This window comes from Crinia signifera, chromosome 6, assembly GCF_055691185.1.
Source record: "Crinia signifera chromosome 6, ASM5569118v1, whole genome shotgun sequence".
NCBI lineage: Eukaryota > Metazoa > Chordata > Amphibia > Anura > Myobatrachidae > Crinia > Crinia signifera.
The window spans coordinates 279,157,393-279,184,970 of record NC_139222.1 but is presented as its reverse complement, the minus strand read 5'-3'; the positions used below and the strand labels follow the sequence as shown (position 1 = coordinate 279,184,970).

Here is a 27,578-nt window from a genome sequence, read left to right as displayed (position 1 = left end):
AGGGATGGCCATTATTGCCATTGCCATCGAGGGTTGCCATCGATGACAATTCTGCAACTGGCCATCGATAGTGCTTAACTATGCAATGGATGACCATCGATATTTTTACATATCAATGGTCATCCATTGTATTTGATTGATTGGCCTGTGGGCCAATCAAAACACTGGGTGCGGGATTCGCGGGTGTGGGGGGCGGAGCTATGCTCCGTGTCCCGGCACTTTGAAAGAAAAAAACAAGCAAAACATAGTTTTGCTATTCTATCAATAGAGGGAAACCATCTGGTTCTCCCCTATCGATGGCAAAAGTATTCGACATCGGCCATGAACCATCAATGATTTTGAATCATCGATGGTCGATGGCCATCCCTAGTTATGTCATTATTTTTATTGTCTGATGGGGTCCCAGAGCAAAATAGTTTGAGGACCCCTGCTTTATTGTATCACTAAACAATTTACAGTAGAATTTGTTCCTTGTCGCTGCAAATCTGGAGCAGCAGCGCCCTCTTGTGGTTTATCAAAGGGTGAAATATCTACGACAATGAAAAAAACCCTCCTCATTCGGCGTGAGATAATAAGTTGACCATGAGAAGGTCATCAGTGTAGTGCATCCGCTCACTTCAGGCATGTTACTATTACCGATCGTGGATGGTAAAGAATGAAAAAAAGCATAAAACTCATGTCAACCATTGGCATTGTGAATCTCTTTAACGTCAATTTGCTGTTTTAACGTGGTGGAAATCCCATCGATGTCCTCACAGCCCCTCCCCTCCTCCAATGCGGCTCAGTCTTGATCTGGACTAGTTTGTACGCAGTATGTGTAGCTGCAATCCATGAGTCCGGAGCTACTGTATATAACTACATTTACTCGTGGTACGTGTTGTATATAACTGCACTTACTCATGGCACTTACTTGTTGTATATAGCTGCATTTACTCGTGGTACTTGTTGTATATAGCTGCACTTACTCATGGCACTTACTTGTTGTATATAGCTGCATTTACTTGTGGTACTTGTTGTATATAGCTGCACTTACTCTTGGTACTTACTTGTTGTATATAGCTGTACTTACTCTTGGTACTTACTTGTTGTATATAGCTGCACTTACTCTTGGTACTTACTTGTTGTATATAGCTGCACTTACTCTTGGTACTTACTTGTTGTATATAGCTGCACTTACTCTTGGTACTTACTTGTTGTATATAGCTGCATTTACTCGTGGTACGTGTTGTATATAGCTGCACTTACTCGTGGTACTTGTATATAGCTGCACTTACTCTTGGTACTTACTTGTTGTATATAGCTGCACTTACTCGTGGTACTTACTTGTTGTATATAGCTGCATTTACTCGTGGTACGTGTTGTATATAGCTGCACTTACTCGTGGTACTTGTATATAGCTGCACTTACTCTTGGTACTTACTTGTTGAATATAGCTGCACTTACTCTTGGTACTTGTTGTATATAGCTGCATTTACTCGTGGTACGTGTTGTATATAGCTGCACTTACTCTTGGTACTTACTTGTTGTATATAGCTGCATTTACTAGTGGTACATGTTGTATATAGCTGCACTTAGTCATGGCACTTGTTGTATATAGCTGCACTTACTCGTGGTATGTGTTGTATATAGCTGCACTTACTCATGCCACTTACTTGTTGTATATAGCTGCACTTACTCTTGGTACTTGTTGTATATAGCTGTACTTACTCTTGGTACTTGTTGTATATAGCTGCACCTACTCGTGGTACTTGTTGTATATAGCTGTACTTACTCTTGGTACTTGTTGTATATAGCTGCACTTACTCTTGGTACTTGTTGTATATAGCTGCACTTACTCGTGGTACTTGTTGTATATAGCTGCACTTACTCGTGGCACTTACTTGTTGTATATAGCTGTACTTACTTTTGGTACTTGTTGTATATAGCTGCACTTACTCGTGGTACTTGTATATAGCTGCACTTACTCATGGCACTTACGTATTGTATATAGCTGCACTTACGTGTTGTATATAGCTGCATTTACTCGTGGTACTTGTATATAGCTGGACTTACTCATGGCACTTACGTGTTGTATATAGCTGCACTTAATTGTGGCACATACTTGTTGTATATAGCTGCAGTTACTCTTGGTACTTGTTTGTATATAGCTGCACTTACTCGTGGTACTTGTTGTATATAGCTGTAATTACTCGTGGTACTTGTTGTATATAGCTGTACTTACTCGTGGTACTTGTTGTATATAGCTGCACTTACTCGTGGTACTTGTTGTATATAGCTGCACTTACTCGTGGTACGTGTTGTATATAGCTGCACTTACTCGTGGTACTTGTTTGTATATAGCTGCACTTACTCGTGGTACTTGTTGTATATAGCTGCACTTACTCGTGGTACTGGTTGTATATAACTGCACCTACTCATGGCACTTACTTGTTGTATATAGCTGCATTTACTCGTGGTACTTGTTGTATATAGCTGCACTTACTCATGGCACTTACTTGTTGTATATAGCTGCATTTACTCGTGGTACTTGTTGTATATAGCTGCACTTACTCTTGGTACTTACTTGTTGTATATAGCTGCACTTACTCTTGGTACTTACTTGTTGTATATAGCTGCACTTACTCTTGGTACTTACTTGTTGTATATAGCTGCACTTACTCTTGGTACTTACTTGTTGTATATAGCTGCATTTACTCGTGGTACGTGTTGTATATAGCTGCACTTACTCGTGGTACTTGTATATAGCTGCACTTACTCTTGGTACTTACTTGTTGTATATAGCTGCACTTACTCGTGGTACTTACTTGTATATAGCTGCATTTACTCGTGGTACGTGTTGTATATAGCTGCACTTACTCGTGGTACTTGTATATAGCTGCACTTACTTATGTGTTGTATATATAGCTGGACTTACTCATGGCACTTACGTGTTGTATATAGCTGCACTTACTTGTGGCACTTACTTGTTGTATATAGCTGCACTTACTCTTGGTACTTGTTTGTATATAGCTGCACTTACTCGTGGTACTAGTTGTATATAGCTGTACTTACTCGTGGTACTTGTTGTATATAGCTGCACTTACTCGTGGTACTTGTTGTACATAGCTGCACTTACTCGTGGTACTTGTTGTATATAGCTGCACTTACTCGTGGTACTTGTTTGTATATAGCTGCACTTACTCGTGGTACTTGTTTGTATATAGCTGCACTTACTCGTGGTACTTGTTGTATATAGCTGCACTTACTCGTGGTACTTGTTGTATATAGCTGCACTTACTCGTTGTACTTGTTGTATATAGCTGCACTTACTCGTGGTACTTGTTGTATATAGCTGCACTTACTCGTGGTACGTGTTGTATATAGCTGCACTTAGGCCCTTATTCTGATTGATGCGGACTTTACCGCGTTCTTACGGATAGCGTCTTTACGGCGTCTGCGCATGCGTGGAGAACGCTACGCGCATGTGCCACGCCTTGACTCGGTACCAGTTCGGACAAAGCCCGTCCAAAACTGGTCCCCGCAATCAGTCGGGAAATAGGGGCGTATTATGGGCGTCATGCGGAATGACACATGGGCGTAGTTTCAAAGTGGGCAAAACGGGGCGGAAACATGGGCGGACACGGGGGAGTACACTTATGTTGGGGGGCGTACATTCGGAAACCACTCCGAATGCACGCGAGCAAAAAGGGCTGAAATGTGCGGTGTCCACAAGTGTACTATTGCTTTGCGGACACCACTCGTTCATGCGGTAGGCGAACGTACGCCTAATGACTACAACCATTAACACCTGAACCCAATAGAATCTACTCCTTTACTCATTACTCACTAATAGGACGCTTGTCAGTGCTTTAATTGAAACCATTGCACTTCAATTGCTGTAAGGGTTAATGTGTGCAATGCATGTGTTAGGCATGCTTGTAAGGATATATTGGAATCTAATTGATTCCATTTCCAAATAAGCAGTTTGTTATGAGGATAGGTAATTGAATAAGTGGGTCATGTGATGTATTGCAGAATATACATAATAGTGGGTTGTTTGGCGTAAATACTCCGCTTACGTGCGGCAGCACCGCTTGGCTCCCGGTCGGATGCGGTATTCCCGAGCATACTCTGTAATACTCTGTAATACCGTGCCGAATCGGAGTGTTTCTCCCGCACACGCATGGTTTGTATGTCGTCCGTAAACACGCCCTGTTCTTAAAGAGTGAGTCCGTCCGAATGCGGAGGACACGTGGGCGTTTCTACGGACGATGGCCGCACGCGGCAAAACACCGTGGCGTGCGGACCGCTCCGTAAGAATGCGGGAATTTCCGCACAGATCAGAATAAGGGCCTTACTCGTGGTATGTGTTGTATATAGCTGCACTTACTCGTGTATATTGCACTTTATCCGACGGACTCTGTATCTAACCTACACTCTGGGGGTTATTTTGATTGACTCAAAATTTGCTGGACCGTGAGCCTTCTAATGCCACCTGCCCCCTTCCCCCCTGCCGCTTCCCCTCGCAACCTTGCATGTTACAAAGACACATCCCCTCCAATGTTCTGGCAGCAGGAGAAATCATGGGACGGTCGCCAACCATCAATTGATTTCTCCTGCCTTAAGTCAATCTGAACTGACTTTTATTTGGGGTGAAGACAGGCCGTACCCGTGGGAATGCCCATGGGCGTTTCCATGGCACCCTATGAATGAATTAAAATCACACCCTTGGTTTGGATTGGATCTCCTTCGTTCCTGTGAAATCAGATTCTGCAGAATCCCCTGTGTCCTTCCAGGCAGGGACGAGGAAGCATCCTCTGAACAGTATCCAGCACTGACTCAGTTAACTCTTGGCAGAAGAACAGGTCTGGCGAGGATGGGGGTTGGTAATGAAGGAGAACGCGGGTGGGACACAGGTGAGGTGTCTGCTGTAAGGAGAAGGGAGACCATTGCTGTGTCTGACATCACCTGTATATCCAGGACGGCGATGACATAATCTCCCCAGCAGTGGTCCCGCTGGATGTTCTGTCAGGCCACACGAGAGACCAGCACATGGGCTGCGAAATGTCACTAGAGGACGAGACAACCGAACTCATCCGGGGGAAAAGGTACAGCCCCTTGTAGGGTATAGTATAAAGGACTTCAGTTATTATAAAACACCAGGGTATTTGTCTGAGGGGCTGCAAAGGTTTATTGGTTTATAGTCATTCGGTTCTACAGAGCGGTTTGTCTGTTACTTGTTGTTCTTCCATTTGTACTACTCTATATGGCCTCTCACTATATACAACTCACCTGTTCTATTTTACATTCTGCCTAAAACATTGGCACAGTACGGTTCAGTATGATTTACCTACAGGCTAAAAGATGACAGTCAAAATACCGACCCCCCTTGGCCGAGGGTCAAACAGACCGACATGGTCAAAATGTCGACATAAAAAATGCAGAAATTGTCAAAATACCGACTTTAAAAATGTCGACAGGTCAAAAAGTAGACATTATTTTTTTAACTTTTTGTAGGTGCCACTGTCGACATAGGTCGACATGGACACCGTGTGAGTGTACCGCGTTCACTCGCATGGCTCGCTGTGCTCTCCATACTTCGGCGACTCGGTATACACTCATTAGGTTGACCCATATATGTCAACATATATTGGGTCAACCACTGACGGTCAACACATGAAATATGTCGACAATGGCTAAGGCTAACAGGGTTGGAAGGTCAACACAAGCATTAGGTTGATAATGGCTAGATCGGCAGTCAAAAGGTCAACATGCGTTTTCACGTTTTTTTTCGAGCCGACATATGCCGACAGGCAGGATTTCATATCCTAACATCCAATAGAATAGTGTGCCGAGTGTATTGTATGGAGAGTGCAGCGAGCCATGCGAGGAGACGCGGTACACTGATACTGTGCCCATAACGGCCATGTTTACATTCGGGACAAAAAAATCATGAAAAAAATCACGTCAACCTTTTAAAATCACTGTCAACATTTTAAATGTGGGTATTGGTTGGGATTATGAATGTCAGTATTTTGAATGTATTGGTATTTTGACTGTTGGTATATTGACTGTACACACTGTAAATTAACTGCATCCCCCCCCCCTTCCCCCCTTCCACACACAAAACAGTCACAGCTGCCTAGCCACCTAGTAAGTCCCTGGCTACGCAGAATTTGTGAACAGTGGTGACCAATGTGGGGAAATCATTCGGTGGTTATCTGCTTACAAATGGTTTTTACTGCGAAGTCTACACATCTATTTGTACATTACTCTGTAGGAGCCCTGACAGGCTCAGCACTGCCTCTGATTAAAAACCCTCCCATGACAAGGCTGCTGCTGCTGCTGTCCTCCATGGGCCTGAGAAGCATGTGATGAGCTCTACCAAGCAAAGCTCAGCACAAGCCTCTCCGCCTCTGACCTCTTGTGCAATGTCTCATGGGACTTAGTTAACTCCCAGTAAAGCACTGCACACTTTTTTTTGTAAATACATGCCAACCACAGGGGTCCCCTAGTGGGGGGCCCAATGTTAATGACCCCCTGAGCGCTGAATTACTCCCATTAATGTGATCTAGACTTCATGTGGGCCAGATGTACTAAGCTTGAAATGTGATAAAATGGAGAGTGATAAAGCACCAGCCAATCAGCTCCTAACTGTCATGGGACAGTCTGGGTTGAGCAATGGCAGCTGGGGGCTGATTGGCTGGTTGGTAATTGCTCTCCACTTTATCACATTTCAAGCTTAGTACATCTGACCCAGTCACTTGTGCTTTTAAGCCTGCCTATAGTTTTGCCTTGTGTCCTTCTAAGACCGTCAAAGAGTTTAGAGACATCATTCATCAAAGGCATTCGTGAACCCTATTTTCCCAGGTCAGTTGGCCACACATTTCAAAACACCTTAGTGAGAAACACCGGGGCACCTTACAGATACCTGTGTATAGGAGGCCTCAGGATCAACAAGGAAGCCCTTCTATAATTGCCCAAAGAAAAGCCACGAGGCAGTCCCCGTCCCTCACAGTGTAATGGTGTCGTACCTTTAATGACTTGTTTCTTATGTAAGGATTCAAGACATTCCACTACTTCGAGCTGCAAAAGACAATGACATTCCCCGACTGAAGGAGCTTCTGGAAGACGATGAATGTGACCTGTGTCAGCGAGGTGAGTAAGAGTATTAGGCGGATACGTGGAAACATGTGCCCCTAGTGTCATACATGCGCGGTCATACATGTAAATTCCAGGATAATAACCCCCCTGGGCAGACACACGGGCCCTAGTACATCAACCATTCTGCAAATAAATGTCCTGTACTGTATATAGCTGAATAACCTTGGCCTGCGCCACAGTTTGGGTGTAACTCAGATAATATAGAAGAGCCAGAAGACCAGATAGTGACCACTGATGAAAGATTCCAGCCACCCCAAGCCACAGGTTCTCAAACTCGGTCCTCAGGACCCCACACAGTGCATGTTTTGCAGGTCTCCACCTGTGGATCTTTTAAAATGTGTCAATGAGTAATGAGTGCACCTGCCGGGTGACCTGGAAAACGTAAACTGTGTGGGGGTCCCGAGGACCAAGTTTGAGAACCTCCCTGCCCTAGGCTAACATGCTTGTTGCCCTGGGGGTTACAGGGTATGGGTCATAGGGTGTCACTATGATGTCGACATATACCTAAAGATGAAGAAATTGCTCTGTACTCAAAACACAAGGAGAGAATTATTAAAAGCAGGATTGTGCCTTCAATGATGGTGTTCATAATAATGGTGATATGTTTTGTTGCCGGCTGTTTTTATACTAAGTCTCTATTACTATATGTGTAGGAGCCATGGGGGAGACCGCTTTGCATGTGTCCGTCCAGTATGGAAATTTGGAGGCAGCGGTGGTCCTGATGAATGGAGCTCCCCATCTTATAAACCAACCTATGACCTCTGACCTCTATCGAGGTAAAACTGGGCCCAGACCGACCTCCATTGCTGATCTAAAGACCCCACTCTTTAGTTTTCTCGATTACTCTACAGCTCTCCGGAGGTTATAACTTGTAACTTATATAAAGCAATGATTCCATTCTGTTTCATCTGCTTCATCCTGTCCAGGTCAGACGGCATTACACATAGCCGCAGTCAACCAGAATGTAGACCTGGTGCAGGCCCTGATACAGAGAGGAGCCGATGTCTCCTCACCCAGAGCCACAGGACGTTTCTTCGCCTTACGTCCTGAGAACCTCTTTTACTTTGGTGAGTTGGCTGGAAAAAAGTTATTGCTCTACTTATTATTTTCGTGAGCCGAGTCTTTCATAATACTAGGTCAACGCTGCTCGATTCTTGGAGACGTTGAATGTAACAAAAAATGTACAGCTAAAAAAAAATATCAACAAATAGACTTTTTGAGACCGGTGGTGTGCTGGGGACATCAGCGGGGTGAGCAGGGGTGCGAGCAGGCTTCGGGTGACTTGCCCACTTTTGCAGATGGCCATGTGTGCTACACAATCTTTGGAAGCTTCCAATTAAACTTCTCTAATTCATCTCTTGAAGGTTTGATACATCTCCATCAGAGTGAGAATATCCAGTCTGCCTGCTCTGGGGGCGATGGAATGTAACAAACCTTCTAAAGAGAACAAGCACACTTAAATACTCTCCAGGACGTTGTTTTAGACTCCTGATTTTTTGGAAAAGTTCCCTGCACCTGCAGAGGAGTAGGTGGATTGTGTGTACTTCACGCATTTCCAAACAAATTGGGCCTGCTGGGGAGATAATATGAGGAATCACGTGACCTGAGGGAGATTTTCTGTGACCAACAGAATTGCAGGAGGTTACCTCCAAGGTCAGTGAATGAGGTTACCTCCAAGACCAATACAGGAGGTTACCTACAAGGTCAATGCAGGCGGTTACCTTCAAGGTCAATGCAGGCGGTTACCTCCAAGGTCAATGCAGGAGGTTACCTTCAAGGTCAATGCAGGCGGTTACCTCCAAGGTCAATGCAGGCGGTTACCTCCAAGGTTAATGCAGGCGGTTACCTCCAAGGTCAATGCATGAGATTACCTTCAAGGTCAATGCAGGAGGTTACCTCCAAGGTCAATGCAGAAGGTTATCACCAAGATCAATGCAGGGGGTTACTTTCAAGGTCAATGCAGGAGGTAACCTCTAAGGCAAAATCAGGGGGTTACTTCCAAGGCCAATGCAGTCAGTTACCTCCAAGGCCAATGCAGGGGGTTACTTTCAAGGTCAATGCAGGAGCTAACCTCTAAGGCAAAAGCAAAGGGTTACCTTCAAGGCCAATGCAGGGGGTTACTTTCAAGGTCAATGCAGGAGGTAACATCTAAGGCAAAAGCAGGGGGTTACCTCCAAGGCCAATGCAGGGGGTTACCTGTATGTTACATGTTGGCTTTCCTATGAGCACTTCATAAAAAACACTTGAACCTGGAAAACCTCAAACACCTTATTCTCCAAACGGACCATACAAATGCAGCGATACCTATCTCTTTGGTGGTCCATCTGGGATTATGTTGATTATCTCTGCAGTAGACCAGGATTACAAAACATAATGGGGTACATATCTCTAATCTATTGATACCCACAATAACCAGTCTAGTCCTATTATATTTAGTACAGTTTATGAAATGAAAGGAGAGCTGCAGTGGTTGCGATGGGTTACGATCTTTTTTGGTTGTTGTTTTAATGTGCGCCACTTTTCATAAATGTCCCCAAATGTCGTCTAGATAATAAAATGATTCTATAATTTCACATTATCACCAAGGCGGGACTGTAATCTTTCCAAATGCAAATTCCAGGAGAACACATCCTGTCCTTTGCTGCATGTGTGGCCAATGCTGAGATTGTAAAACTACTTATAGAACATGGAGCCGACATGTGGAATCAGGACAGTTTGGGTGAGTAGATCTTGGTTTATAGAGCTATTTTTAGGGGGCAGTTGGGTGAACAGGTCTAAGTTTTTCTCAGGGGTTCGAGATTATTGCATACAGGTTGAGTATCCCGTATCCAAAATGCTCGGGACCAGGAGAATTTTGGATAACAGATTATTCCGTATTTCGGAATATTTTAATATTTCAATGATGTATTTTGAAGTATCTTGCATTTATGCTGTATAAACACATAATATACACACAAATATATTTTATTACCACATAAAATACACACAAACATGTTTTAATTGTTCAAAAAACAAGGTTTCAAAACGTGAAACAAAATGTGTGTACTATCTCAGCACTGAATTTGAATGCCAAGCAATCATTGTCTTGCACATATATAGTGCCAGTTACATATCATGTCCCCAGTGATACTGTTACATATGTCCCCAGTGAGTTTTTAGCAAAAAAAAAATATTTTTTTCACTTTCTGGAATGTCCGTATTTCGGAATAATTCGGATAACGGATATTCGGATACGGGATACTCGACCTGTATAAGAGTTGCAGTTTTTGATGAGTGCATGCAATAAATATCTAGGAGGGAATTTATCAAAGCTTAAAGAGAGAGATAAAATAAGATAACTTTATGAGAGACAAAGTCACGCTTGCCTACCCTCGAAATAGACAGGAGGCTCCAGAAAATCAGGTGGCACTTCCGAGCTCCTGGAAGAGAGGATAAGTCTCCCGCATTATTCTGACCCCTGACCAGACCCAAACTCACCCCTGCACATGGTGCAATTTGCACAAAGTCCTGTTATCTTTATCCTGTCCCTTTACAATGCTAGTAATGTTGTCATTTTAAAGAGGCACAATGGAGTCTCCACTCCCTGGACCGCCACCTATTGCAGAACCATGCCCACCCCAACTGGAATGGCCTGGAGACTGCTGACAAATTGGTTTTGCTCTCAGCCCCCAGAAAGGTTTCCACGGAGACCCCATGCACCTCCCCACGGCCACCCACAACAGAGTACAAGTGGGTGGTCTGAGGGGGTCCCGTTGTTGCAATTCATGCTTAATTGCATCATCGTAAACTTGTCTCAGCATTGTATAGTGGAGGGCTTGCCCACCATGATGCAGTTCTGGATCAAGACCTCCAGCCAGCCCACCCACTTGGCCATGCCCCTAAATCTCTTCCGTTCTGCCCCCTCTCCAGTAGGGAAGTATGCCATGCCACCCCCCTGTAGTGTGACCTGGCTATTCCGATATAGTAACCAAACTAAGATTAGTATGGATAAATTACTAACACTCAGCTTCTACTTTACATGTTGAAAAATGATGGGAACTGATAGGCATGTACTTTATCTCTCACAATTTCATCTCTTGCCAAGCACTGATAAAGATCCCCCCCCCCCCGTGCCCCCTAATGCTGTTTATTTCTATCCATGGTGTCACCAGGTAACACAGTCCTACACATCCTCGTCCTTCAACCCAATAAAAGTATTTCATGCCAGATGTTTGATTTCCTGCTCTCTCAGGATTATGCCTTAAATGAAAAAAGTCTCAGCGAGGTTACTAACAAGCAGGGTCTCACGCCACTAAAGCTGGCCGCTGTTGAAGGCAACGTGGTGGTGAGTTCACTGTACTTTTCTTGTTCAGGGCCATACACAATTTGACCCACCCTCTCAGTCCAACCTCTGGGCAGCCAGGTCTCAGTCCAACATTGGGGCTAAGTTACAAATGGATACAAATGACACCACACTTTCTACGCAGCGGTTGGGCAAAAATTTGCCAGAACCGCCGGATGCGGCTCTGGTTTACAGGTGAAGTACAAGTGCCAGCATGCCTCCCCCACATGCTGAGACTTGGAGAACCACAAGTCCCAGCATGCGGGGCATTAATGGGCCCGCTGTGACTTGTGGTCCACCTGTAAAAAGAATGTTAAAAAAACACACACACACACACACAAGTAGAACTTTATTACACACCCATCACTTTTACGCCAATATACTTACCAACCCAGGATCCAGCGCTGGTCTGTCTCCTCCAGAGCCAGCTCACCCCACACTGACAGCGGGGTGAGCCGGCTTTCTCCTGCAAAGATAACAGTCTTGGTAGTGCTGTCCCAGTGCTACAGAGGTTGCTAGCATGGTTGGCTGATGCATCTCCATGGAGACGCATAGCTCAGCCCTGATTGGGCGAGCTATGCGTCTCCATGGAGACGCATTGGCCAAAGACACTAGCAGCCTTGGTAGCGCTGGGACAGCGCTACCGAGGCTGTTATCTTTGCAGGAGAAAGCCGGCTCACCCCGCTGTCAGTGTGGGGTGAGCTGGCTCTGGAGGAGACAGACCAGCGCTGTATCCTGGGTCGGTAAGTATATTGGTGTAAAAGTGAGGGGTGTGTAATAAAGTTCTACTTTAGTGTGTGTGTTTTATTTTAACATTCTTTTTACAGGTGGACCACAAGTCACAGCGGGCCCATTAATGCCCCGCATGCTGGGACTTGCGCTTCACCAAGTCCTAGCATGTATAAAGCAATGTTAGGATTGAAAGATTTTACACCATCAGGCCGGCGTCCAATGCCCTGGGACGCCGGTGACAGCCCCGGGCTTCAGCCCTGGACGGGTGAAGCCTAGGGGGGGCCTTTATTGGGGGGGTCCCCACTCCTCCAGGAACCCCCTCCAAGGCTGACCAGCCACGGTGCTCATGGTACGGCCGGGGGACCTTACGTAAAAAGTGTCCCCCGGCTGTGGCATGACACCACGGGCTGTTGGAGCCCAGTGCTGGTTTCAAAATACGGGGGTCCCCCAGATTTTTTGTCCCCCATATTTTTGGAACCAGGACCGGTCCAAGAGTTCAGGGCTGGTTTCAGAAATACGTGGGACCCCTACGCTTTTTCTCCCCTGTATTTTTTAAACCAGTCCGGCTCAATGAGCCCGGGGCTGGTTATGCTCAGAAGGGGGGACCTCGTGACATTTTTTTTTTTTTTCATTTTTTAAACACAAATTTGCACAGTTGCTCAAATTCACACATTTTCAGGACTAAAAACCGCACATTTTCATGACTAAAAATCGCCCATAATCACACTTTTTTGCCCCGAACATGCAGCTCATTAAATATGTGAATTCGCGGCAAAAAAATGTGATTTCAAAAAGTGCGAACATCGGCAATTTTGAAAAGTTACTAAAACTCTCATCCTATTTTTCTTTTTACATAGTCCTGGAAATAACAGACAGAGATACAAGCAGCAAGTGGACAATTTAGGCCCAGAAAGGGTATTTTTTTATTCTGGCTACTTAGTCACACTAACAAAACATCTACCACTACTTTATCAAATACATTATTTATTTTTTAAATGGTGGAAGCTGATTGGCTGCCATGGGCAACTACTCCACCTGACCTCTGGCAAGTGTTCAATACATCTCCCACTGTTTGAGGTTTATTCCTCACTGTGTATCTTCTCGACAGATGTTCCAGCACTTAATTCAGAAGAAGCGAAAAGTCCAATGGTCATTTGGCCCGGTCACCAATATGGTGTATGACATGTCAGAGATTGAGTCATGGGACGACCAAGAGTCCATAATTGAACTCATTGCATCGTCAAGCAAGACCAAGGTAAGAAGGGATATTGAATAGCTATTTCCAGTTGTCCTTGCGAGGTAGTGGAACCCTCCCCCTACTAGGCAGAGCCAGAGCCAGTGGTAGGGTTTTTGACAATTGATATATCGTGAACTGACTATTCCTTATGTAAGCAGCTTCTCGACAACACACCCCTGATAAGCGCCTGATATTTTACTTTGGTAAAAAAAAAATTGCTCCAAATATAGCTTAAGTCTTGGTGTAACCTGTTCCAGTTTTAGGTCCATTTGACATTCTCCCCCTTCTTTATTCATCCCAAGGCTCCCAAGATCATGAATATCCCACCAGTGAAACAGCTGCTACAGAAGAAATGGCAGAGAACTGGACGCCCGTATTTTCTGTTCCTGGCTACTCTCCATGTCCTCTATATGATCTGCGTGTCCCTATGTTGTGTCAACCGACCAATTAAACCACGAGAAGGAAACATTACGGATCCCAGAGACATCACGGTGTTTGTTCAGAAGACGCTACAGGTGGGACAGGCTTGGTACATTGGGATGTATCAATAAGACATATGTGCTAAAAGCTATGAACATGGACAATTTCAGGATCACTAAACATAGTTCCCCATATGTAATAAATGCTCTGAGGTCAGGCGGCTCGGCAATCCTCATACAATTCTATGGGACAGAAATGTACTTGCAAAACTTTCCATAGCTGCTGCCCTATAGGCAGTGCCATCTGTAGATGGCACTGCTTATAGAAGTCAATGGGCATCTTTCCTCACAAAGGCCCCATAGAAGATCTAAAGGTTCGATCTCCTTCCCCATGATGGTTATGGATATGTAGGCTGGGGTATGGGTCATAGGGTTGACACTATGAAGGTCCACTTACATTAGATCAACCACTAAAGGCGGTCTACGGTCGCAAGGTTGACACAAGCATTAGGTCGAGTTTTTCACGTTTTTTTTATCCTGAATTTCAACGTAAGTCAACATGGACATTGTATTAGTGTACCGCATCCCCTTGCATGGCTCGCTGTGCTCACCATGCTTCGGGCACACTATTAGATTCTCCCTCCATGCCCTAGTGAATGGTAGGGTATGAAATACCACCTGTCGGCACAAGTCGGCTCAAAAAAACATGAAAAACTCAAGTCGGCATTTTGACTGTTGACTTTTCTATTGTCAACCTAATGCTTGTGTTGACCTTCCAACCCTGTCGAGCTTAGCCATGTTGACCTATTTCACGTGTCACCTACGCTCTGTCAACGTTTAGCGGTCAACCTATAGGCAATAAGGAATTCTGGGACAGCGCTACATCGGAAGAACAATCCAGGAGGTAAGTATTCACAAATACCGGCATTATTATATGTCAGCGTACGTTTATTGCATTGTATATGTGAAGCAGGAAACATCCCACCCAAAGAGGTTCCCTCTGTTAGAAGTAGACTATTTATGGAACCTCAGTTGAGGGATGGTAGAAGCCAAGCAGATGTTTGCTTTCATTTCATATGCTGCACTAGACTATCAGACAGAATCTGATTGGTGTTCGTAAGTACAATTGCCAACATTATATTTAGCATCACCTATGTTTCCTGTACAGCTGTTTTAGCTCCTCTCATTGGTTCAAAGTAGACCGTTGACCATGTCCATGTTCTGAACACGTTGAAGTCCTCATGAATATCTACATTCAGACCTTTTGTTTGGGGGGAGGGGGGTTCCGCAAGGGACAAATATGGAAAACATATTATGAAAGGTTAATTGTGGACCAACTGGAATAACAGTTACTATACCCCAAAATTAAATACGTTTGTAGAAGTAGACCCCGATAGTTGAAAATGACTAATTGGGGGTGGGGGGCACACTGGAATGGTCAAAAGTAGTGGCATATATAAAATGGGTAAAAGGGCCACTGGATTCTGGGGAGCCTGCACAGCGCACCCACAGCAAACTGGTCAAAATGGCCGCCACACCATTTTCCTGAAGTTCTGTACATTTGTGAACTAGACTTTGGCACTGCTATAGACCCTAGTGCTCAGAGTTTACCGCAGTACTGGCTAGTGAGAAGGGGGCCCGTACAGAGACTGCATTCGGGCCCTGTTCTCTGGTCAATAGTATATTTGCAGTGGATCATGATAATGTTTATACAAAGTCTTCCTGTGGACGTTCGGTGCTTAGAAACATGCTCAGAGCTTTGTTATTATTATGGTTTTATTTTACAACGCTTATTTGACCTTTTCTTGTACCCCAAGGAAGCCTATGTCACTACGGAAGATTACCTGAGACTAGTTGGAGAGATCATATCTGTATTTGGAGCTATTATATTTTTGATAATCGAGGTGAGATTGATTACTACACATTGTAAATAACCTCAGAGGTGTAGCGTGGTGCTATGGTGCCCGGAGCCAGTATGCTGCAGCATTGGGATGATAGTAATGAGCACCTTTATTGGTACCTGCACACCACAATGGCCCCTCCTACACCACTATACCCCCTCCAACACACCACCATGTCCCCTCCTGCCCCACAACATGCCCCCTCCTGCACGCCACCATGCACCCTCCTGCAAGCCATGATGCACCCTCCTGTCCCACAACATGCCCCCTCCTGCATGCCACCATGCACCCTCCTGCCCCACAACATGCCCCCTCCTGCACACCACTTTACCCCCTCCTGTGCATTACCATAACCCCTCCGGCACACTGCCATGCTCCCTCCTTAACACCACCATGCTCCCTCCTGAACACCACCATGCTCCCTCCTGAACACCACTATGCTCCCTCCTGAACGCCACCATGCCCCATCTTGCGCACCACCATGTCACCTCATTGAACTTTATACCGATTTTCCTGGAGTTCTGTTAGCTCTACAGAACCTCGCTGGGACACCAGCAGCTAAGAGTAACCACATTACAGAATCATATTGTTCGGTCATCTGATCAGGAAATACTTCAAACATCTGGCACATGGTGCCCCCTAGCTTGCCCTGGCATGCCCCCTGAAATACCTATATACTTCCAGTTCTACTGTATAAAGCCATGTTTACTGAAATATGCAGATTTATATATAGTTTGTCGATGTATATACAGTATCTATACAAGTCCAATACTTACATTCTTACAGATGTGTCCTCATACCGTACATTGTGGCTCTGGTTGGCGCACCAGGTGCCGGTTTGTCTAGGTTGCATATTATTTGCATAAATAAAAAAACAGAAAATTAATATTTTTTTATTAACGTTGATACACTTTTCAGATTTTACAGATACGGAAGATTGGGTTGAAGTATTTTCTATTACATACGTTCTGGACGGAAATGTTCCATATGGTCGGGTGAGTTAGCTCTCTACATGTTATGGCAACAAGTACCACTCTGCTGTAACACTTTTTGCTATTAAACACAGAAGATCCACGATGATAAGAATGAAAATATTATGAGCCTAATTCAACGACATTCGGAATGGGGCGAATTCGGTCCCGTTCCGATGGTGTAAGGCAGTGGTTCCCAAACTTTTTTCAATCACGGCACCCTTGAGTATCAGAATTATTTTCACGGCACCCCAGGCCAAAACCTTATACTTAAGAAATTTAGATGTAAAATATTAAATATTAAATTAAGAATTTTGTGATTATAGGTCATTGTTAGGGTGTAATTATGTGGCGATGGATAAGATTCAATTCTGTTTGTCTATATATTTTATAATTGGTAGCAACAAGCAATGGTTTTGACTACTATATTAAATATAAACAATTTGGATTTGTCCTGGACCACCAATCAAGAGCACCCCTGCAAGTGTCCCAAGGCACTCAGTTTGGGAACCACTGGTGTAGGGCAAGGAATGGCTTCGGCAAGTTACACATTCGCCGGACCGTTCGTTGTGGGGAGGGAGGTCAATGGGGCAGACAGCGGCGGGAACGGGGCTCGCCCCATTTAAAATTATATTGGGTGTTCCCATGGGTGCGCAGGCGGGCCTGCCGGGGAAGGGGGGGCAAGCAACTGACGTCAACAGGATGTCAGCCGCTTGCCTGTTCTCTGCGTTTTGGAGAAATGATGCGATGGTCGGCGACCACATTCCCTCGCATGGTACCAGGGGGATTTGGCAGTGGGGGCGGGCACTCGACCAGGCGGCATTTCAGCGCTCGGTAAGCAGCAAGACCTGTTGGTAGATCTTGAGGTCCAGTTTGGCCAGGCCTGGTATAAAGCATTTAAGATGTACAACAATCAGCTGGGAGACACTTTCTACAACAACGCCCCTGTATTTACAGAATCTCCTATTGTCTGATGGTTCTGGTGGTCCTGATTCTACGACTGACTAGCACAGACGGGGAGGTGATCCCAATGTCTATGGCGCTGATTCTAGGCTGGTGCTATATACTGTATTTTGCCCGAGGATTCCAGATGCTTGGACCCTTCACCATCATTATTCAAACGGTGACAAAATTCCGCTAATGCTGTTATTATTATCCTACAGGATTTATCCAGAACCTTCTCAGTGCACAAGAGCAGAACATGTGTAGAGGTTATTTGGGGGCATGAATCCTGCACAAATCGTGTCATCTGCTCGCCGCGGACCCTCACTAAGGGGGAAGGGGGGGTTTGGGTGGGGGTTGCCATCCTTTCTAGAGGGCTGGGAGGGGCACCCGATTTTTGGGAGTCTCCCTGTCGTTCCGGGAGGGTAGATAAGTATGCTATGAATGAAATCATAGGATATAGGAGGGCACTGTGCTAAATCATGTGATAGATGCCACCTGCACAGAGGGAGCTGGGCTCATTCAGCAGGGTTCTGGCGGTCAGATCGCCAACCGCCGCGCGTCCCCTTCCAACGGAGCTCACCGGTGGTCACCGCCATCTTCCCGTCTCTGTCATTATATATATATATATATATATATATATATATATATATATATATCTTTGCAGATGACTGGCACTCTGGGACCAATTAGTAATCAGCTGTTGTTGCGGTGTCCACCTTCCAGTTTGGAAAATATAAATGCTGATTGAAGGCTGGCACTCACAGCGACTTACCTCCAAATAAAAAGGAAACAAAGGTCTGATGTGCCAGCCAGCAATCAGTATACACACACACACATATATATATACATACCCAAAACCTGGTAATTCAGCCAATTTCTGCCAACTAGTAAATGGGACTTAATGTAAATTCTTCTTTCTGCCATATTACAGGTGTCTACACGGGAACTGCTGACGTTTGGCTGGCTTATGGGTGTGGTGGTTTGTGCGTATACCTTAGGTAAGAAATAGAAAAGGTACGGGTCACTATGTTGACATGCATAGGTCGACCACTAAAGGTCAACACATGGAATAAGTCTACATGTCTATGGTCGGCAGGTTTGGAAAATGTCGACATGGGGTTTTCACTTTTTTTCCGCTATGCTCACAATGCTTCGGGCATTTTATTCTCCCACCACGCCATAGTGGATGGTAGTGCATGAAATACTGCCCGTCGGCACAAAAAAAAAGTGAAAAACCCAGGACAACCTTTTTACTGTCGACCTAATGTTGACGTCATGACGTTGCTGACGTCATCCGTCTACCCCAAGCAGGCAGGGGCACATTTGCGTTTGGCTGGGTCCGTCTAGCGTTTCTATGGGCGAGCTCACCGTTTTGTGGGCACATCCATGAAAACCCAAATGCCCCCTGCTTGTCAATCAGGCAGCGAGCACCCCGGCGAATGAAAACTTTGGTAACCTTGGTAACAGTCCTCGGTAACAGTGTGTGGGAAAAAGATCTTTGGCCAAATCTAATAGCCCCTGAGTTCAGTGGCCCTCTGACTTTTTTTTAAAGGGGCAATAACTTACCTAGAATGGTTTCTGCCTTGTGCTGTAAGTGTTTCCCCTTTTAAAAAAATGTCTGAGTTTGTCCGGCTATTACAATTGGCCCCTGAGGAGCAATGGTGGAGATGGGCAACCGGTGTTGCTGGCAGAGCGCACTGGTACTTGGGAATTCTAGGTGGCGCCTAGGTCTGCTCTTAAACCTGGATTGCTCTCACTGATGTCTGACTTTGTTCTTCTCTTTCCCTTTCCCGCATCCCAGCTCTCTATATCGCATACCAGACGGTACAGCCGCTAGCTCTTGGAGCTTTTTCCCCCTTTGGTATATGTCTACTCAGCACCTACGAGCTGTTCCTCAATGCTCTCAATGGCCCAGCCAACTACACTGTATACGCCCCAGACTTGTATAGTCCTCTCTACAGCTCATTCTCTGTCATCGGATTTCTTCTGATGTTTAACCTGCTCATCGCCAGGATGGGGGAAACCCAAGAGGACTTGTCTAAGACGAAGGATGAATTGTGGAAGGCACAGGTGAGGTATCTAGAATACCATGTATAATGTCTTGTGCTCTGGAGAAAGTGCTGTAACCAATGGTGTGGGGCTGAACAATCTCTAGGTTGTAAGGTCTGTTGCCAACAGTGCCAACCTTACTCTTTGTTCCCACATTTACTTTGTTCTCATTGTAAGCACAAGCAGCTTCTGCTGATTAACATGATATACAGTATTCCTATATTCTGTGTGTAATTGCACTCTGTCTGCATTCCAAATTATGTTACATTGTTTTACAGAAAAACAATAGCATAAAAATTGTTATGCAGATTGTTATGCAGATACAATAACTATTCCACACAGAATATAGGCATGCCACATATTTTAATCACCAGAAGCTGCTTGTGCATGCTTTTAATTTTATTGTGAATAATTTACGAGGAAAAATGTAAATAAAAAAAAATCACTAGAAATCATTTTTAAAACGTTTAATTGTTGCAAATGTGCTGTACTTGTGTACCTGTAGCTGATTTTCAACATTGCCGACTACAACTCACCCCCACAAAAACAGCTTTAATTATGTCCGACTATTGAGCTGTTTTGTGAGACATTCTAATTCCACACCCATTACATCACGGCCTGCGACTGTTATACTATACAATGCATTCCGGTTGGTGTGAAAGTTGGACACTTCCTGGCCTAAAAATCTGGTGAGAAGATCTTTTTACTGTCGGAGAATCAAGGACGCATGTCATTTAATTGGCCGAGTTCTGGGCAAAAGTTGCAATTTAATGTCTATTGCAACTTTTTCCTGGCCGCTAAAGTCGGCTCCTCCCATTACATCATTTTTACATTTATAATGACCACACGGTTATATAGAAAGCTTGAACTAGCTTTACTGCTGTGTCCGCATAATGCAGATGACATTCCGCTGTGTGTACATATTCACTAGGTACTTATTGATTGTTAACAAATTGTATGATTTCCATCTAATGTATTGAGGCATAAAAATGAAAGGAACATCCTGTAATGCAGTGAAGCAATGCGACCCACAGTTGACAAGAAGTCACCGCAAATTTGCTTTTGAGTGCCAAAAAAAATTCCTCGCCAAACCAGGAACTATGGGGACACTATCATGGCCGTAGAGAGTGGGAGCAGGCCTTGGTGATGTAGGGATCATGGCCTAATCATTAAAGTGTTGCTGCAAGCTGCATAAGGAGGCCCCTCAACCTGGAACAGATCTGAAGGGTGTGTGTGTGTGTGTGTACGTGTGTGTGTGTGGGGGGGGGGGGGGGGGGAGGGGGGAGGGGGGAGGGAATCAGCCATTGCAGAGAAAGGAGACTGAGCAGTAGCCTCCACAGACAAGCAGCAGGGGAATTTGCTTGGCTGGGTGACTGACTTGGCTGACTGACCTGTAAAGTTGGGGGTGCTATCCTCCAAGATAGCACCCCCAACCCTCTCAGCATCCCTTGGCACAGTGACATATCTGAGATCCCTTTGGTAAGATCTGATAAGTAACGCTCTCTCATAACCTTAATTAAAATCTGAAACCTCTCTCTCTGGTGTAGCTGTATCAAGCCTCAAAAAGTGATAAAAGGGATAGTGATAAATATAAATAAATAGGTACTCTTTACCTAGAAGGGCGCCCACGATTTTGATCGTGGGCATCGTAAGGTAAAAAATTGCGTCGGTCGCATCGCATGCGACCAAAAAATCGCATGCGATGCGACCGACGCGATTACCACGATTTCCCATAGGGAACAATGTTAAATGTCCCAATTGACCTGATTTTCCATAGGAAACAATGTTAAATGGCCCACAAAGGCCAAATAGGCACCCTGAAGTGTGAAATGGCCCCCACCAAAAGGGGTGCCGGACGCGGTCCCGACAGTTGGGATCCCAACAGTCATTTACCTGACGTCGGGATCTCGACTGTCAAAACTCCGACAGACGGTTGCCCGACGGCCACTGGCTATTCTCCCTCATGGCAGAATAGAATAGGTGGCGAGCGTAGCGAGCCACCGCGCCCGCAAGCAGCTTTGTTGTGCTCACCATGCTGTCTGAGTCCAGGCAGTCGGGATCCTGACGTCGGGCTAATGACTGTCAGTATCCTATACCACACCCAAGACAAGTCGGACTAATATAAAAGGGCCATAAGATACAGTTTAAAAACGAAATCTACTTTAAAAGTGTGTCCGTAGTGGATACCCACTGGTGTCTATAAGGAGTAGGACCAGATGACATCGGTGCGCCAGTGGAGGGCGCAGGGAACCGGATGCGGGGAGGCTTGAGGTAGCTGGAGCTCATGCATTTAGGATAGATGAGAATAACCTGCCGGGGACACAGAGGATTGGCTGAGTCCTAAAGCAGAGGCACGGGGTCTAAGCCGACAGCGGTATTCACCAGGGACCCCCGCAAGGGGATATGGACTTAGCTGCAACTGCCGACCAGGTCGCGGCTGTCTGCCTCTGTGGCTTTAGCAGGGTTTGATACTCTGGAGTCTCTAGAGCAAAGATGTTTGAGGGGTACTTAAACCATCGATGGTGATCGATGGCACTCAATGCTTGGTAGCAGCACGGAGGGCACAGAGGGATATGGGTAGCAGGATGTACACTGTATAGGGGACTGAGTACCGTGAGATGCGGCCTGGGAGCCGGAGGGAACTCGATGGTGATCACTGGGGATCGCTGGAGATCACTGGAGATCACTGGGGATCGCTGGAGCGGCCTGGGAGCCGAGAGGAGACGGGCATGGGAACCCACTGGTATCCGGACGCTGAGGAGACAACCTGGGCTGCACAGAGAAGGCTGCATCACACGGCAGATGGAACTCGTGGAAGCTTCTGGCAGGAGTGGATTGACCAGGGACGCTGAGAATGACACAGGTAACAGCAGACTCAGGAAACCGGACCTCTGGAGCAAGTGGGGAGTCTTGACAGGAGCTGACGCTGGAGAACTCTCAGGGGAAACTGACGAGTTGTTCAAGACGGGGAGGAGACTGTGAGACAGGCTTTATCCCTCCAGGTAATGAGAGAATCAGACGCAGGTGAGGGAATCAGCCGCAGCAGCAGCACACAGACCAGGAAGTGAGTGAGAGCTTACCTGGATCATGTGACCCGCAATCTGACCAGGGAATACACCTGGAGCTCTAAGTGACGCAGGGGATGACTTGGAAGCAGGAGACATCACGCCAGGGATTACAGACTGTACCGGCAGCTGATCTGCGGAGTATATTACCCAGGGTTGCCGACCCTCCCGGAATTTGCGGGAGTCTCCCGAAAATCGGGTCCTTCCTCCCGGCCCCCGGAAGGGTGGGCAACCCTCCCGGAATCAGGGGGACCCCCACTGAGCCCCCCGATCGCGGCATTTATATGCCGCAATCCGCGGGTCTCAGGGGAGGGGGCGGAGCTTAAACGGCACAATCGTGTCGTTTTAGCCCCGCCCCCTCCATGGATATCAGTTATTTAGACTATTTCCCGTAATGGGGGCGGGGCTTAATAACGTCACGGTTAAGCCCCGCCCCCAAAAATCGTAATGACAGATTCCTCTCCGGGCTTCTCCCGGAGAGGATTTTTTAAAAGTCGGCAACCCTGATATTACCCCAGCGTGCCGGTAAGGGGCGCACGCGAGTGGTCTGAGAACCGGGGTTCCTGACAATAACATTTTTACCTTTATAAATGTTGAACCCAAAAAATTAAATAGAACTGTTATTATTATTATTTATATTATGTCTCATCTCCTGTTACATTGTATGGTTCCAGGGTGGCATTTTGGAACATATCCGCTTGACAGAACAATATACAGTACACTGAAATATACTGTATATTGCATTAGTGGTATATTAGTAAATATCACATTCTTCTTTCCTGTCTTTAGATCGCGGGTGTCACAGTCATGATAGAGAAAACATTTCCAAAATGTCTGTTGTTTGGCTCGAAATCAACTGAGCACAAATTGGAAGAGAGACAATATCTCAGGTACGTGTCAAAGGGTCCTAAATTCTGTCATGGGACACCACAGTGGGCCCAGTACTCATCCGTCCGTGCGCTGCGGGGGCTCTCTGTGCTGGCAGATGGGATGCCGGTAACAGGAGGCAGTGACGGGGTCTGTCGGTGACCGAATTAGTGCAGGCAGCCGGATGAGGGTGGGTAATTGGTTAGCACTCGGAGGCCGGTGCTGCCATCTTGAAAATGGGCAATACTCCCATTGGCCAGAAGGAGCTCAGTTATGAAGTTTAGAAGTGCTAGTCAGTTAGTTAGTCCGTGCAAAAGTCTTCTGTGCAGCATGGTTCTGTGACTCCAGGTTTTTGGTCTTTCTTCTTCATCTGCCTAACAAGCCTTTAAGCCCAGTCCTCTTGGTATTCCTGATCTTACTCGCTGTTGCTTCCTTTTCCAGCCTATCACCATCCTAGCCTATCTACCCTGCTGTCATCTCCGTGATACCCAGCCAGGAGAGTTTTGGATCACCTCTCTTATTGATCTCTGCCACTCCACATCCGCTCAGTATTCAGCCTCTTTTAGCTCTTTGTCATCCATTTGTTCATGTCATTCTTCAAAATCTTTCAGTTCTTCATTCCCAGATTGTCCACATCATTCTCCATAGTCTTCCAGTTATTCACCACCGTATTGTCCATGTCATTCTCCAAAGTCTTCTTTTCACCACTGGATTGTCTTTGCCACTATCCCCAGTTTTCCAGTTATCTTTACTCATCCTCCAAGACTTCATATTAAGCCCGCAATACCCTCATCTTCCTCTATACTGTGGACTGTCTTTTCTTAAAAGGTTTCTTTTCTTAAAAGGTTCAGAAGAGGGACTAATCTTGATGACATTTATTTTTGATTTCCCACAAACCCTATTTTTCCCAAAGATTTTATTTGGGAGACTCCTTTTCTGTTTATTTTTGTTTTTAATTTATGTAAAAGAATATAATTAAACCAACTTGGCTTAACCCCATTCCTCTCAGGTCAGTGGCGATTTCTGCTTCAAACACGAATCCATAGAATCTTTAATACTTCGACAAATTCCGATTAAGCCATGACCTTTTGACCCTGCTGGCCTAATACATGCCAGTCATTTGGGGTCAAAATAATGACGTTCGATCTACACAGTATACATCTTTCTAGTACCTGAGTCAAAGGTGCACGCAGCTGGATCTATTGGCAGTCATTCCCATAAACCACCCGTGAGACAGACCATCTCCATGCATGCTCTAAGTCACCACCCACTAACCACCCAGGAATGCCCACTTCATTTTCGATACACTACTCCTGTGGGTGCCTCAAGTTAGAACTGTGACTCTGCATGGACACAATTAGATTGCATATGGAGTGCAACGTAGATGTAAGCACAGTAATGAAAAAAATGCTTACATTCATGTCCGTTCGCAGATTGCCAGCGTTCACACGGGATCCGATGTTTGCATGCGTATTTATGCATATATTTATATGGAGGGGCATGCACCCATGGTAAACAGAATGTTCACCGGGTGCACGCACCCAACACAGTGGGCGGGGGGCGTAGAGGGGCGAGGGGTGCCCGGGCAGCCCCATTAGAATATGGGAATGCCCTGTGTTTTATGGGCGTTCCCATGAGAATGCTGGGAGTTCACATGCTAATGAGGCCGTGATTCCGGTGGATGTCATCACTGGATGTCAGCAGCCCAACCATTTCCTCCCCAGCGTGCACGCATAAGTAAGGTTACTCAGAACAAGACAGCGATAGCGCCAGCACTTCCCAATCGGCCTACAAGTGCAGCGGCATCAGGACTCGGAGCCGGCAGAAAGCAGCAGGCGAGCCCCCCCCGCATTACAGGCACCGCACCCCCCCCCCATTACATTACATCCACGGCTGCCACCCCCCTCATTACATACACCGCGCGCCCCCCCCACATTACATCCACGGGCGGCACCCCCCAACCCCCCCCCCATTACATTACATCCACGGCTGCCACCCCCTCATTACATACACCGCGCGCCCCCCCCACATTACATCCACGGGCGGCACCCCCCAAACCCCCCCCATTACATTAAATCCACAGCTGCCACCCCTACTCATTACATACACAGCGCCCCCCCACATTACATCCATGGGCGGCACCCCCCAACTCCCCCCCCGCATTACATCCGCCTCTGATGGTCTGCGACCATCGAAAGTTGTGGGAGGTTCCACCTGCCCTGCGATTTTCCGGCACTTGCGAGCGAGTTGCCCTTGCGTATGGGTGGCGGCGGCCAACCATTCGCAAGGTGGGTTTTGGTTGTTTCGCAAGAGTGTGAATTTGCATCTGAGAAATCATCCAGAATAACCACCTATGTTCAACATCGCTAGTGCACTGGGCCCACAGTACAGAATGAGGCAAACATTTTTAGCCAACTTTCATCCCTTTTTAAGTTTGTGTACCATTCCATACTTTCAGTTCCGATATCCCTTTGACATTACGATGATAAATACATTTGGTGTGATTTTTCTAAAGTCATCCTTTTATTGCCCTTCTCTAGTGTGGAGGGGCAGAAGAAGCATGCATTCCCATCGAATGACAGCGAACAGTTGGGCAGTGATTCCGACGAGGAAGACCCACCGGAAGAATGATTCTAGAAGAAGACAGAAACCACCAGTCTGATGGCCACAGTAGAGGACAGACGAATTTGATGGTTCTGTCCGCTGGAGTAAACGTTATGTTGATGATGATAATTGGATTGAAAAGATATTTGAGCTTTAAACTCTTTAGGCAAATGAAATTGCCAGTTTTCTTAACTACGTATAGTTATTTCCGCTATTATCTTGGCTGGTCGTAATTTTTTTTTATTACTGCATGATTTTGTGACCACATTAATATCTTTTTTGTATTTTATTTTTGTTTGACCTTAATATGCTATGTACCTAATACCTATTAAAACCATGACTCTCTGGCATAGCCAAAAGTAGTCATTTGGTAAATCATGGTCTCAAATCCAACCCCGGAGTCCCACAATGAAGGCAGCAGTGCTGCTGGAATCGCCCCCAAAAAATGGCTGCGGCAATACTTTTTTTAAAGTTCCACCAAGGGTGGTCAAACCATTCTTCGAGATCTACCAACAGTTTATGTTTTCCAGGCCGCCTGTGATCTGTAGGATAGTGTGAAAATAAATTTTGATGATATTTTAACACTCCTGGTACCAGCTGAGATTAAAATGCTAGTCTAATTTAAAAATAAAAAATAGTTTCTGCCTTTTGCTCTGTCGCCCTCTTCAACAAAGGACAGAATACTAAACCAGAGGATCAACTTTATCGTAGTCCCTGGAAAATATGCCCACCCTGCAGGACCCAGGGCTTTGAGCAAAAGGCGTGAAATAGTGAATAAGTGCAAACGTTTTCAGCATAAGATGCCCAATAGAGTTGCACAGACCTGGTGGTTCACTGAAGGCATCTTGTGATACTTGGGGTAATTAGCTAGGCAGGGGGGTTAAGTTGTGCAGTGCAGGATCCAATATAGCTTTTGGGGTAAATAAATGGAATGATGCTTTCATTTCAGCATGAATTTAACACAAATTAACAGAAAACAACTCTCGTCCATTCAGGGCACTGACTCACTTCCTCACCGCTGACTCACTTCCTCACCGCTGTCTAACCCTGGGCAGCTAGACTGCAGATAAAGCATGCTTGCCTACTTTTGAAAGCTAGAATCAGGGAGATTATAGAATGATGTGCGTGGGTGTGTCACACTCTGGCAAAAGGACGTGTCTAGCACCACATATGGGTGTGTCTATACAATTGTGAGATTTTTCTATATAACATTAGTAACAATATATGTTAGACATTTTTGCATGTATCGATACTAACATTGCTGTTTGCATTTATGTATTTGATATATTTCTTTTCATGAGAAATGATAAACGCCTATGCAATA

The 27,578-nt window shown here is 45.6% G+C and overlaps 1 protein-coding gene across 1 annotated transcript; it reads left to right on the top strand.

Annotated features, from left to right (window-relative positions):
• Nucleotides 1–3,608: 3,608 nt before the first annotated feature.
• Nucleotides 3,609–27,578, top strand: LOC146009415 (transient receptor potential cation channel subfamily V member 6-like). The gene is made up of 15 exons (XM_083149747.1): nucleotides 3,609–5,087; nucleotides 7,040–7,137; nucleotides 7,797–7,919; nucleotides 8,070–8,210; nucleotides 9,764–9,862; nucleotides 11,295–11,467; nucleotides 13,305–13,451; nucleotides 13,736–13,948; nucleotides 15,670–15,756; nucleotides 16,672–16,748; nucleotides 17,682–17,847; nucleotides 18,601–18,667; nucleotides 19,471–19,739; nucleotides 23,573–23,673; nucleotides 26,191–27,578. The coding sequence occupies exons 1-15, from the start codon at nucleotides 5,032–5,034 to the stop codon at nucleotides 26,279–26,281; spliced, it is 1,908 nt and encodes a 635-aa protein (XP_083005873.1). The 5' UTR covers nucleotides 3,609–5,031; the 3' UTR covers nucleotides 26,282–27,578.